The following is a 15,001-nucleotide window of genomic DNA, read 5'->3' as shown; positions in this document are numbered from 1 at the left end:
TTGCTCTGTACCCAATCTGGAGAATGACTTAAATTTCTTCACCTGAAATGTTGGAAGTTTTGTTCATGGCATATTTGCTGCATTTAAGATTATTTAAAGATGTGTACTTCTGTATGTCCAAGCACAGTTAGGCATAGCCAGAACTGTTGGAATGTCCAACAGCGAACGACAGCATCTAAGGAAAACGGTTCTATAACAATACACACAAAAAACATTAAATGTCAACTCCAAATGGTAAACATCAGTGGTTGGTTAAAGTGTTTGTGTACGATACAGTTTAAAGCTGACACAGAAGTAGTTGAACATCTGGTTGCACATCTGTGTAAACTTGCCATCAAGCGCTGTGTAATAGTGTAACTAAAGTCTAAATGTGATGCATGATATTTAACTTTAGACATTCGTTTTTGAAGATATCCATTATCTTTTCAGACTAAAGTAATATGCATGGTACATAACATGATATATAACAAATACATTTTGCCAACAAACAAGTTTAAGATTTCTAACTTGCGACACAAAAATTCCAGATGTAACCAACCTTAAGCATTAGTGTGGTCATAGATTGTGAGCATTACCCATTTTCCATGCTAAGGCTATATATAGACTTGAATTCAAGAAATATTAAAATAAGAATCGTGCCTGATATAAGTAAATCCTTTTCATATGATTGTTGGCTGATGTAATGGATACAAAAGATAGCTAGTGCAGCCCAAACTAAAATGTGGTTGCAAGTGAAATGCCGCAACTTGTAATTGTTTATTGTAGGTTTGCACAGGGCTCGTGTGGACAGTTACCAAGAAGGTTATATGTGGAGGAGTTGGCATGTGGAGCATTATATTGCTGTTTACACTTTGCGGCAGATTATATGCATTTCAAAAAAGCAGTACAAGTAAAACAAAAGTAAATGTTTGTGCTGAGGGATAATTGATCTCATCCTGGTGACCATTGTTCCAAAAGGATTTATAAATGCAAATGCAGCAAGCTGATTGCATGGTAGCTTACTTCACGGCCACACAGCTCAATTCAGGCCAATACAGAGAGACCCAATCAGCTAAGAGCCTGCAAACCAGTCAAATAAAGGCTCCATAACAGAGGTTTTTCCCATAATCATAGAATCACTACAGTGCAGAAGGAGGCCATTCAGCCCAATGAGTGTGCACTGAGACAGAGCATCTTACCCAGGGCCACCCCTATCCTATCCCTGTAACCCCACACATTTATCCCACTAATCACCTAACCTACACATCTTTGGACACCAAGGGGCAATTTAGCATAGTCAATCCATGTAACCTTCATATTTTTGGATTGTGGGAGGAAACCGGAGTACCTGGAGGAAGCCCACATAGACGTGCAAACTCCACGCAGTTACCCAAGGCTAGAATCGAACCTGGGTCCCTGGCGCTGTGAGGCAGCAGTACTAATCACTGTGCCACCATGCCACCCTAACACATTTTCTTAAAAGAAAAAATTAAAATGTAGCTGGAAAGGTTGTCTGCCAAAAGCAAAAATCTATAAACACTAACATAAGAAATTAGAGCAAAAGTAGACTATTGGCCATTCAAGCCTGCTCTGCCATTCAGTCTCATTTTGAATGCTCAATGACTGAACAACCAGGCTAGAGAATTCCAAAGGTCTACAATCCTGTGAGTAAAGGAGTTTCTCCTCATCACAATCCTAAATGGCAGACCCTTTATCCTGATACTCTGACCCATGGCTTCCTTCTCCTTTTACATGGACAAGCCTTTCCATGAATCTGGTATTCTAGTCCCCAATACCTGTGACACTCCCAGCACAATATCAACTCAACCAAGCATTACAGTGGGATCGCTGAGCTGGATCTGCCAATTCCTGCCTGAGGGGGAAGGCTGGGGAACAAAAGCGTTAGAAATTAGTGAAATCTGTCTGATTTAATCAGAATTAAAAAGGCAGCCAAACTAAGGGAAAGCAGTGAAACTACACAGCTGACCGGTGTGGTTCCCACATTCCATGAAATGTGTCAGTGGAACCTGCGATGTCACAGTTTGGACTGAGGTACAGACTGTAATGGAACTTTCAGACAGAGTGAAGCAGTACGTTAAGGGACTGAGTAGAGAATTACAGCTCCTATAAGAATTCACTCTACTATGGTTACAGATTATCCAGGGATTGTATAGGCATGTATCACTGCACTTGGCAAGTGGTTTCATTTGTGTTTATGTCCAATCTGTGCACTTTGACCTAATATTTGCTGCTGATTTCTTCAAAACATCAACACTGTTTTGAGGGGATATTTTGTAAATTGTGCAAGACTTTTTCACAGACTGTGGAATATCCTGACTAGTGCTAAGAGAGAGTGCGGGGGGTGGGTAGAAAAATCAGACATTTGGTTTGTCAGACTGCCACATCTCAAGTGGTGAGAATACTGGAATGTCAAACATTAGTCCTGGTGTCTGCTTGTAAAATGGAAGAATGTCAGTGGAAGTCAGCACACGTGTGTGGATACGTGCTGCAGCTGGAACCGTGGAAAATTGATCAAATTGGCATGTGGAAAAACTGTGATGAAATGTTAACTGGAGTTTCCTTGACCTGACTGCAAGCCTGGCCCTTGTGAAACAGAAATGCAGAGGAGACATTATTACTCTGACCTGACACACACTACTTGCTATTGCTGGCAGTGGCACGCAGCGTTTGAACAAGATGACTGTAGGCTACGCCGCATCTTTGAATAAGACGACATTTGTGTTCTGTCAAGCATTTGTTCACTTCCTTTTCGGACTCTCTCACAAAACAAACATCAGTTCAGAGAGCATTTGTTCTTCATTTTAACCCTACAGCTGAAAGGGAGATGGTGTAAGTTTTGGCTCCTAAATCCTGTGCTAATAATTCTTTTAGTAAAAAAGGGAAACAAATTGGTCTTTGATGGATTAAATATAGTATTTTATGAAAGAGGGGTTAAGGATCAAAACAGCCAAGAGTCAAGTGTTTGATCAAGCTTCGTATCATGCCACAGTTAGATTACAGAGTATCTCGCTGCAGACTGTAAACTATACCATATCTTTTTCACAGTTATTAATGCACATTATTCCCTCCTGGCACAGGAGTAAAGTAGGTTAGCATGTTTCCAGCATAAGCAAGTGCAGAACATTTTGGAACATACATCTTCTTGTTTGAATTCTGAATTCCTTTTACAACGAGCTTTTGGCATTACAAGGGCTTTCATGTGGAAAAAAATATATAATCCAGCACCAGAAGGAAAATTAATCACAAGATGTGTGCTTAACACTTTGATGTACCTGTTTAAAAAAATATGTACAGCTATACATATCAAATTGGCTGCGAATTTCTGTCTTGATTTTATTTTTGTTGTGATTTTTAATTGAGGGAGAGTAAAAGGGAAAACAGTTGTAGGTGAATTTATTTGTTAAAAACTTATTGCTTTGGACTTATTCCGGAATTGTTTTGGACATAGAATATGGCAAATAATTCAAAGAACTGCAAACGTTCACTTGAATTCAATACTGGCGTAACGCTGCTAGAATTCAGACACTGTTAAAACTGCCAGACAGTGTGCTTATTGTAGCAATGAAAATTAATTTATTGAATTAGAATTTCATGATCCTGTGGTGTGCCCTCAGTGGATAAACAGTTTGATAGATCTCAGGCCTCTGCTTGACATTATTAATTTAAAAAAATAAATATTATAATATTTTATGCAGTGCGTTTGATAAATTTTACTGATTTATATTTGAAATAAGATAAATGATTGATATAATTTACTCTTTCTCTTATTTGTAAAGAGAAAATGGCAAGGAACATGATTATCTAACTGATATGATCCGCATTATGTGAAGAAGTCTGATTAGGCTCAGTGGGAATCCTGACTCATTCATTTAATATTATGTAATCTTAGCATAAAAGCATCTCCATCCAAGAGCTATGTTTACATGCTTAAAGTTGAGCGTTTATTTTGCATCAGAGAATTATTAAGTGGTTAAAATTCTACTGCCCAAGTGTATTGCATGCAGAGCCCAAAATGTAAATTGGTGGGGATGATTTGAAAATTGCTTTTCATGTGTCTCTTATGCCGCCTTCTTCTTTTTCCTGAAAATTGCACGCCAAGGAACAGCAGCAGTTAAATGAAATCTTACCCTTGATTCACAAACAGAAAAGAAAAGCTAACCTCCTCCATTACCCCTACTCACCCCCCCCAATCCCCCCGTTAAACGGAGAATCGTTTGGATTTGATCTCAGCCCGAGTGAAGTCATTCAGATATAAGCTTGATGTAAATTCAGGTAGTGTCTGTTCTTGGATTCTCCAATTCTTTTTGTGCGCAATAATCCCATGTCTTTTCAGCTCAGTATAAATGATGGATAGCTGCCATGTAGGAATCTGTATCGTGGGAGCTGGTTCACATTCATCTAACTTGTGTTCATCAGTTATGCCTGTAGAAAGCACAGTGAGGATACAACTGCCTGGTACAACTGGAACCATTCCAAAATTTGGAAATTGCAGCAAGACTACATTGCTGTTTCTCGGCACTAGAATTATTAACCTTAGGGTTGCAACTATGTCAGTGCAGTCTGTAATTTTGATTTTGTGAAGTTATAGTAAATTGCCATGTCCCATGTCGTATGAGCTCCTGCTTTATTGCTCTTTAAGATGCAGAATATAGCAGGGTTTTTTTCAGACTAACCTTTTTATTATAAAGGTAGAGAATGAAGACTCCGAAATTATTGAGAGTTCTCTTGTTCATAACTAATTAAATTTCTTACTGTTCTCTATTAATGTCCTTTTTTTTTGTACCATTTACACATTCCAATATTTTAATGGACGCTCTTAGCACCATTCTCAGCCTTTATCATCACTATTTACATTCCCTTTATCTTTTGTCTATGCCATTCCCATCAATTACAACCCCCCTCACCCTCGCAATATAAATCTTGTCCAGTCATCCAGACTCAGAACGTTGGCTTTATTCTCTCTTCACAGATGCTGTCAGACCTGCTGAGATGTTCCAGCATTTTCTGTTTTGTGTTGTTAATTTCCTATTGCATTTTCAATTCCTATTCCTGTACTGAGATCTGTAAATGTGTGGAACTTGCATATTTGATGACATGACATTTAAAAATTTCTTCCTGGTTTTCGAAATGTTATTCGTATTTTCTGTTTCTAAATGTGGGTACAGATCGCAACAGTTGAGAGAAAGAAAACGAAATAGGTATTAAGGATTTAGTGCAGCAGTGGTGATCATTGGAGAGTCAGTGCTTCAACAAAAGCAAGGTATAATGGATAAAAACAAAATCCTGCGAATGCTAGAATCTGAATCAAATATGGGGAGAATAGAGTCAACGTTTCAAGTCTGGATGAGAGATATATGGACTCAAAATGTTGCTTCTATTCTCTCTCCGTAGATGCTGTGAGACCTGCTGAGATTTTCAAAGATTTAAATGGAGTGGTTTAGCATTGCAGTTTTAATCGTCCTCTCTTTAAAAACTTTAAAGTACAAATTTCAAAGACAGCAGAGAACTGAATAAATAAGTCTTGACAATGCTTGCATGTGACTTGAAACCTTTGACACTAACTGTAGAGAGCACAATTTAGATGTTGGAAATGGTGGCTCAGGGCATGTTCAGGAATTAACATGTACCTTGCAAAGATGTGGATTTAAATAAAAGCAAATTTCTGCTGATGCTGAAATCTGAAACAAAAAGAAAAAATGCTGGAAAATCTCAGCAGATCTGGCAGCATCTGTAAGGAGAGAAAAGAGCTGACATTTCCATAAGGCCATAAGTCATAGGAGCAGAATTAGGCCACTCAGCCCATCAAATCCACTCTGCCATTCAATCATGGCTGATATTTTTCTCATCCCCATTTTCCTGCCTTTTCCCCATAACCTCTGATCCCCTTATTAATCGAGAACCTATCTATCTCTGTCTTAAAGACATTCAATGACCTGGCCTCCATAGTTTCGAGTCCAGATGACCCTTCATCAAAGCTAAAAGGCATAGAAAGTGAGAGATTTAGGGTGAGGGAATGAAAGATGAGCCATAGCCACAAAAGCAAAGGGAGAGGCTGCTAATGGCAGTCCATCAAGAGAATAGAAGATGTGATTGGCAGAATGGTGGAGAATAGAAAGTGTGAATTCCTCTTCTCGTTTGCTTCCCTTTTCACCCCCTTTTATCTATTTTACCTCTCCCCCACTCCTCCTCTTCCCTCCAAAAAAAATCTTTATCTGTCACAGTTTACTCTCTGATTTCAGCTTCTCTGCCATTTGGCCATTCACACCCTTTATTCCCTCTATGGACTGCTATTAGCACATCTCGCCTGGTTTCATCTTTCGTTCCCTCACCCGGCAGTATAAATATCTCCCACTTCCTATGCCTTTTTAGCTTTGACCAAGGTTCATCTCATCAGGTCTTTTCTCTCCTTACAGATGCTGCCAGATCTGTTGAGATTTCCCTGCACTGTGGATTTGACCGGTTTCTCTGAAAGCAGGCCCCCCTCATCTCTAAAACTCGAAGCATATGTTTTTCCAAGTGATATATTTGGACATATTTGTCAGTTGCCTTGCTGTTCACTCCTGTATACACATTACAAATCTAGAGACTACAGAACCATTTGGTGTAGAGAGAGTTTTGTCGTTCCCATTTAGGTTTGCCGTGTTAGGGTGCACTTGTACTTTTGCGCATCAAACAGCAAAATACGTTTCTGCACTTTAATAAAAGAAAGGCACCAAAGGTTTTGCACTTTTCATTCAAAAGTTAATTGTTTTTTGATTTCTTTTCAGCTTGAGCCATTCACACAAGAGGTGTTACAACAAAGACCAAATCCCAATGCTGTCCGTTCTATTGAGAATGTAATCGAAATACAAAGTGAGTGTGGAAAGCAACAGGACGATACCGGTTTTCTGCTGTTGTATCTGTAACTGACTGCATTGAATTAACTAATGTTTAAGATATTTGATTTAGTGGTGGGTCAGACGCACTTGTGCTGAACTTCAAAGCTTTCCTTTTCCTCGGAAGGAAAGAAAAATCAGATTAAATATGATGATGTCATGCGCACACAGAATGTCACTGAATATTGGTATACATAAAGCATCTGGCAGCAAGCTCTGTTTCTCTGCAGCTAGGGGAAAGTGAGTAATGAGCCCCAGACCTTCCTTCGCAGCCTTTAGTGTCCTAGCGAGACTGAGTTCGCACCCCTTTGCGTCGGGGCAGAATTTTACAAGGCGTGTTGTCAACTAATATCGAAAAGCTGAGAATTTCTTTTTCGCTTATCTGAAACCTTGCCATACTCCAAACAATTGGCCACGTTAAAAGGGGGAAAAATGCTTAAACATTTATTAACAAAATGGTATTCCACATTTGAAAGACAATAGGGAAATATCAATACTTTAGCTGTGTAATTGTGTGACAAGTTAATCTGCATGTGTTGGAGTGATAAAATTCTGCTTTCTGCCCGTGACCTCCATGAGTGGATTCTATGAACTCCGCTGACCATATGAAACAAACCTCTTCAGCTCCCTTCAGAGGGAGTGCAGAGAAAAAGCAACCATCAGCCCAGCCTGGCCCCATCATTTCCTATCTTCCGGCCACTTGAGGGATGGAAATGATTCTCCTCTGATACCGCATCAAGTCTGACAGTGGCAGGGTTTTGTGTGAATTTAGAGAGGATAAAGATATTTACTCGTTCTATGTTGAACTATTTTTGTACTTATTGCAAAAAAAACTGATCTGTCACACTTCATTGCGTTTAAAACAATAACGGGTTCAGCTTCTGTCGAGTTAAAAACGCACCCTTCTCAAGATGTGAAAAACATTTTAGAAGGTGAACCCGCATCCAACATTCACAACACGCGCATGCTCTTTTGCACACTCGCACATGCTCCCTCACGCTTATGCGCATGCATGCAGAATTACTAACTATGCGGTAGAAGCTAGTTTCTTAGCCAAATTGGAGTTCTGTTAATAGTCCTTTCTGGAATCTGGCTGCGGCAGATTTTTCTTCAGAAAATCAGGAGTTGAAGCCCATATAGAACTACAATTGCTGAAGGCGATTTCTTTTTAAAGCTTAATCCGCTTTTTCAAGCAGATGATTTTTGCTTCCCGGATTCCGTTTGATGGAAATTTGCTATCTGTGCTGAATTTTAAAATGTATAGAAATAGGGTCCTGATCTTTGGGGGAAGGGGAAGCAAGAGAGGTCATTGCTACTTGCAGGTTTTTTGAGTCTCTTCTTGACAGACTGCATGCTGTATTAAAAGACAGTCAAAGAACGGTTACCCCACTCAATGCTCTCTCTCCCCATTATAACATCAGAATGTATTTGCTTAGCTGATATCTGAATAGATTGTAGCTATTGTCCCATGGCCTATCACGTTCAGCCATTTGCTGCAGAATTATTCATTATCCATCTTGATGAGACCAGAAGAACACCTTTCCATGTAACTATTGTCCTGGTAGACGTTCTACTCTCGCTTGAGAGGTAACCTTACAGAAGTACAAATGTACGGTCCAGTACATTTTCAGTAAACCTTTTGAAGTAGTTCTTGATATCACGTTCTCCTTGTGTCTGCGTGGGTTTCCTCCCACAATCCAAAGATGTGTAGGTTAAGGGGATTGGCCATGCTAAATTGTAGCTTTAGTGTCCAGAGATGTGAAGGTTAGGTGGGTTGACCATGCTGAATTGACCCTTAGTGTCCCAAGATGTGCAGGTTGGGTGAATTAGGCATGGTGAATGTGCAGGATTATGGGGATAGGGTGGAGGGGAGGCCCTGGGTGGGATGCTGTTTCAGAATGTTGGTACAGACTCGATGGGCCAAATGGCCTATTTCTGCATTGTTGGGTTTCTATGGATCAGCAGATGTGAAATTTATTGGAAGGGAGTACGGTGTGTCTAAATGGTAATTCACATTGGAACTTCCCGCAAACTAGTCAACTTGGAATATCGGATGGCTTGTGGCAGCCATTGAATCTTTTCTTTCTTTGGAAAAGTTATTTTTTAAACCTCTCAAAATATGTCTGAACAGCAGCTGAAATTATAAGTAAATATCACTTGTGATGGGAGGAATAACTAAAAGCTAAGAAATGACTATTATTTATACTTCTGAGTGTAGATGACAAATCAATTTGAGGGTTTTAGAGAATCATAGAATCCCTACAATGCACGGCCCTACCCCCCTAACCCCGTGCATTTACCCTAGCAAGTCTCCCTGACACTAAGGGACAATTTAGCATGGTCAATCCATCTAACCCGCACAACTTTGGACTGTGAGAGGAAACCGGAGTTCCCAGAGGAAATCCACGCGGACACGGGGAGAATGTGCAAACTCTGCACAGACAGTGACCCAAGCAGGGAACCGAGCTCAGGTCCCTGGCACTGTGAGGCAACAGTGCTAAGCAGTATGCCGCCATGCTGCCTCTTTTAAGCGAGAAATTATCATAAAGTTTGAATTGGATTAGGTTGTTTAAACACTTGACAAATACTGAGGGGTAGTACATTTAGCATTGCTGAAAATGTTGAGATTAATTTGTATATCAACAAAACCTTGTGTATTTAATTTTTTCTTTAAGACAAACCGATAGATGCTCCCAACCACCTTGTAATATTGCACTTGCATTATTTAAGTTTGCTTATTTAAATCAAACAGATAAGCCAAATAAGTCTCTTCGCTCTCAGGACATGTTCCAGGAGCTGCCTGCATTAAAGTTTAAATTGAAGCTGGTTCAGTTTTCTTCTATTTGATGCCATTAACCTCACGGTCAAAACTGAACCAGAGAAGCTACTCTAGTGATGTCATTTATGTAACAACCTACTGTGACACCAGGTAGGACTAGGAATGACATTGTGGCATCATTAGTTTACATAGCGTAGCCCTTGCTGTAAACTGGAATTAGACTTGCTTATTTAAGCAGGTGTTGGCAATTTTTCTTGGGTATGGAAAAACTTATAATGGAGGAAGGAAATGTTCTACATTCATCAAATGAAATCAACCAAAGTGCTTGCAAATTGGTCTCCAAAGGGCTTTCAATGTTAGCTTATTTTAATATATATAAATTACAAGCAAATAATTAATATTTCCACTAGAGGGCAGTTCCTTTTTACAAAATCTTCCCATTACAACTGTGTGCAAGTACCATTTTGGAAATAAACCTGTTCAAATTTTTTTAGTAAAAGAAGGAATTTCTTGCATTGAAAATACTCCTGCTGTACAGATGTGACAAATAGTTATTGGTGAGAACCTGAAGTAGTTCCAAAAATGATGATTAAAAATGCATTTAATTGTAACTCTGACCCCATAAAATCTATTTTAAGTCCTTTAAAATGATTTCAATGAATTCACTCTGTACTTACAGTCCACCAAGTTTGTTCATTCACACACAATTCTTCATAGTAATAAAGGGGGATGCAGTTATCCTATTACAATAGTGTAAGCCCCAAAATTGCAATTAGTTAGCAGACAGCACTGAACTTGTTTGCATTAGAATCTTCTGTCTGCTATTTAAGAAATGTGAACCCACTTACAGCAAAATATTATTGAATGAAATCTTAGTTACTTTACATCTTCCTCGCTGATAGGCCTGTGCCAGCAGATGTATAAAACGTGTGTTTATTGATGGCTTTTTTGTGTGCCCTTAGGTAAATACTGGAAGTCGCTACAGCGCTTTGCCTCTACGGTGGGCTATTCACTGATAGAGGCGCAGAAGTGTGATAAGGAGGAAGCTGACACAGTGACGGCCATGGCTTCATTGTCAATGGGTGTTAAACAAGGATCTAACACTGAGAAGAGGTGAGACAGGAAGGAATATCTCACTTTTGACACTGTAAACAAGGCTTGTTTCTGTGTTGATAGCTGGGTGCCAGTGTTAGCTTCTTGGGAAAACAGCACTTGTTATGACAAACTAGCTAGTGTGTGGACTAGCTCAGAAAGTTGACTAAAAGAGCCTTTGTCTTCTCTGTTTGTGAGTTACCAGCGTATTTTCTTTTCTCTTTCCTGCAGGCCAGAGGATGAACCCATGGAGGAGGAGCCACCTATGTAGTTGCCAGCTGGAGTTCTCTCTTTTGCACACAATATCTTTATTTCTCTAACTCTGCCAAGACTTCATTCTGCATCCTGCTGTGGTGAATCCGAGGACAACTGGGCAAAAATGCTGGCAATAAAAACGTAAAGATTTTTTACCTCTGTCCATTCCTGAAATAGGCTTGTGGAACAGCCAGCGTTTAACTTTGGCAGAGTCACCAGGGAGGTGTAATCTCAAAGTCCTGCTCTTGAGTTTACCTACTCAAAAGTTCTCCTGTCTCAGGCAGTCAACCACTGTTTGTAATGTTCTTGTCCTTAAGCGAAGGATTTAATGCCATCTACGAAGTCCAGATGCATTGATTGTAATCTCAACAAAATCATGTGGCGTACAGTAATTATCCAGAGAACATTTACAGTGTGGAGAGAAAGACTATACCAGAATGGAAGAGAACTGAGGGGGTGTTTTCCTAAGAATCCCTACAAAGACATGAGTGTTTGTGCCTTTTTATCAACAAGATGGTTGCTGATTTTTGAATTGAGGAACAATGCCTTAAAAGTGTGGAAATGATTCCTCCACTATTGTTACGTGGAAATATGGTGGTGAAGAAGCCTTGTGTTTTCTGGCATGCGTGCAAAAACAAAACAAAATATCTGAGATCGGGTCTCTGCCTGGATTTTCCTACCCTGTCGGAGTACCAATTTTTGCTGTTTTTTCCAAACAAATCCTAACCTATTTTAAGGTAGTTGCCAGTCCAGAGTGGCAGACATACTGTTGGAAATTAGCAGGTTGTCATTAGGGACCTGCTTTACTTATTCTGGTGAGTTATTATAACACAGTAGTATAGGGAATCAACCAATAACAAAGCATGTGTTAGGTTGAACTGCGACTGGTAAACATGTTTGAAGATTGGAATGTTACTCAAAAGCATGATTACAGGATTTTTTTCCAGACGTCCACTTCCGTGGCCCTCATTTCTAATTAAAAAAAACTGAAAACCTAAACTGATAATAATCTGTTATCCATTAGATGGGCAGAGGTTTTTTTGACAAGAAGCCCAGGTAATTTGTTAATAGTACAGAAGATAATCATGTATAAACATTTTCTTAGCAGACCAAGTTTGATTTTTATTAGGTGGGCACTTAACAGGGAAAGTGATGGCTTTTAGTTGAAGATGGGAACAGATGGACACTTAGAGGCATACCTCACTATGAATGTTTGTGGTAAGCCAATATGTTTAAGTCACTTGGCAACTACCTTAATCATTACTTTTTTTTATTTGTGTTTATTTTTACTCCTGGTAAACCATTTAACAAAATAATATCTACTTTTATACAAAGAAATCTTTACAAGTTTTTAAACCATCTTTCATAAGACCTAATAACTTGTTTTTTTTTAAAGTTACTTTTTTGGTAAGAATTCCAGTTACCTTTCCCACTGATATTTTGCTGAAATTCTTCCGTTCTTTTTATGACTTTTGTTTTGTGATTACTCCTCGGTTCCAGTCTAATTTTAATTTTCCTTCTTTTGTTTTCCAACACGGAGCGTAGTTTAAAGACGTGAACTGGAGTTTTTTTCAGGAGGAAGGAACCTGGAGTGAGGGATCTTGTTCAAACATTGTGTAATGATTCCAGTTGGTGTATATTACTATATGATCTGTTCTAAGTAGATTTATAAATGAAGTCTTGTAAGAATAGTATTGCAAGGTGATATCATACCCATTTAAATATGAGTAATACTACAGTGATACTATATTTGATATTTGTAACTGGTTGCACTGCAGAAGGCTGCCGTTTGCTAAGGAGGAGGTAAGCATTAAGGTTTTCAGTTGCATCACTCTGAAACCAAGGAAGGAAGGTTGTGATGGTGTTTTTGTCCAAAGACTGATTTGTTTTTACGGTATGTGCCTGCGAGCTGTGCTTATCAGCTATTGACAGGGGTGGAAGGCGCTTGGTCTTGGGCCCGGGCTTGACTCTATTCTGCAGGTGCTTGGGTTGGCCGCAGAATGTGACTAATGCTAGTTGAAGCTCGAGTTGTAAAACAGCTTATCACTGGAGTGTGGGAGAGGAGGTGCACTGTCCTGCCATCTGTTAATGTACACAAGCACGCTCACTCCGGAATTTATGGGACAACTGACATGGGGGTCATTAACTAGTAACTTTTTCCTCTGTGAGTAAATGGTTTTCATTCCTCCTTTTGTAATGGCTGCTTGAAGCTTAATGAATTTAGCGCTGTGAGGAGTATGTGGAGCATGTGTGCGTGTGTGAGATGTTTGACAACACTGAATAAGGGCACTACTGTATTTTTGTTTTAAAACAGATTTACACAACATAAAATATAACCAGCTGTAATCTTTAAGACAGTGTTCCACACTTTCTATGGGATTATGTATGTTTGATTGCAAAGCAATTAACACATCAATTCTGTGACTTTTAAGAAACTGTTTGCATCTACTCTTGATGTTAAACATTCCTTTAAACAAGTGGAGTTATGTATTCATTCCTTCTTTTGATAAGGTGAATTTAAACATTGTTTTAAGAGGGCCCATTGGTTTGTTTCCTTTTAAGGGGCATTGAACTGTGTTTTATTTTTTTTCATTCAATGGAAGATAGTGAGCTTGCATGTGCCACAGCAGAGATACCATTTGTTCTGTACAGGTATGCACGCAATTCGCAAAGTTATTTCCAGGGCGGCTTACCAGGTTTCGCATTATTTCTTCTTGGCGTCTACAGATGAGGTTTTGACTTTTTTTCTGATGAACATATTAGTAAACCTCAGAAGGAGATGCCTCTTGTCTTATTGAAATATCTTCAAATATCACTCTTTAATACTGTTATAAATTGATACTTAAATTTGACAAAAAAAACTAGCACTTGTGTCATTACCAGTAGAATATTGCATAATCTGCATATAAAATTTTAAGAACACACAGCAAAAAAAAATTGTAAAACTGTTAACTGCCTGTGTCTTCTTGGGGTCGACCCTTTAGAGACCAGCAATTTTTTTCTGGACTAAGTATTTAAGATCATAAACAGTTAACCTTTCATCGCAGCTGTTCTTTATCTCTGCCACCATAAATCGTGTAGCGGTAATCCACTTAGCAGTTGTGTATTGTGATCGATGTGGATGAATATTTACAAAGAGAGGTTTTTTTTGGGGGGGGCAGTATTGTAGTTACGAAGCAGGAGTGATGGCGACCTGTCCGCCACACCTCCCTCCGTGTTTTGATATTGACGACAAAGTATCACGTTACGGTGTATTACATTTTGTGCTCCATAGTGGAGGCGCCTTTTGTTTCTTTTCCAGTTGGAGGGGATGAAAAATGTGTGAGATGGATTTTAAAGTTTGTTCATCCAAACACTTTTATTTCAGGTATGTAGTAATGGAAGTTGTAACTATATTTTAACCTTCTTTGTACCTATCCACACTCAAAAAAAAATGACACCACCATTGTTATCAGTACCAGTGAACTGATTTTCTGTATTTTAGCCACAATCAATTATTATATGGACCTACTTTATTGGTGATAGCCTTATTGTGGTAGCTTTTGATGGTCTTCATTTGCCTGTTGAAATGGGTCAGACTTTCAAACTGACCAACGGTGTATCTCCTTGACAGTACAGACTTCATTTTTGACTTTATTAGGAGTCCAGTATTTTGTACCACATTATGACAACTTGCTATTGTGGTGTAAATAAAACTAATTACAACATCACATTTAAAGATGTGTCTTCCTTATTCCTTGGTGACCTTTTGGAATTCTCTGGTTGCTAATTGCTTGCTGAATAAAATGTGCGGCTGAAAGTTAAAGCAGGAGGGAGAAGGTCATCGCCATGTTCCACGTTAGTAAATATTTTTCTTTATTTAGCTAATAGATATCTGAATTCTGGATGTATAGTAATTGGTGCTGTTTGCAACCAAGTTCTTACTATGAATTTCAAGTTTGACCTCTTCTGTTGACAACATTGAACTTCATTTGGGCCTAAAAAGTAGGTTTCCAGCAAT

The 15,001-nt window shown here is 39.0% G+C and overlaps 1 protein-coding gene across 12 annotated transcripts in view; it reads left to right on the top strand.

Moving 5' to 3' along the window:
* Positions 1–14,713, top strand: part of hdac4 (histone deacetylase 4) — a 399,164-nt gene extending 384,451 nt beyond the window's left edge. For all 12 annotated transcript variants that reach the window (XM_080198750.1, XM_080198749.1, XM_080198751.1 and 9 more), the window contains 3 exons: positions 6,768–6,852; positions 10,617–10,767; positions 10,978–14,713. In XM_080198750.1, coding sequence (XP_080054876.1) covers positions 6,768–6,852; positions 10,617–10,767; positions 10,978–11,017 — 276 coding nt within the window. In that variant the 3' untranslated portion in view covers positions 11,018–14,713. The remainder of the gene's footprint in view (positions 1–6,767; positions 6,853–10,616; positions 10,768–10,977) is intronic.
* The last annotated feature ends 288 nt before the right edge of the window (positions 14,714–15,001 follow it).

Source organism: Carcharhinus amblyrhynchos, chromosome 11, assembly GCF_965287045.1.
Source record: "Carcharhinus amblyrhynchos chromosome 11, sCarAmb.v2.hapA, whole genome shotgun sequence".
Taxonomy (NCBI): domain Eukaryota; kingdom Metazoa; phylum Chordata; class Chondrichthyes; order Carcharhiniformes; family Carcharhinidae; genus Carcharhinus; species Carcharhinus amblyrhynchos.
The sequence above is the reverse complement of the archived record's forward strand: the minus strand, read 5'-3'. Positions and strand labels throughout refer to the sequence as shown.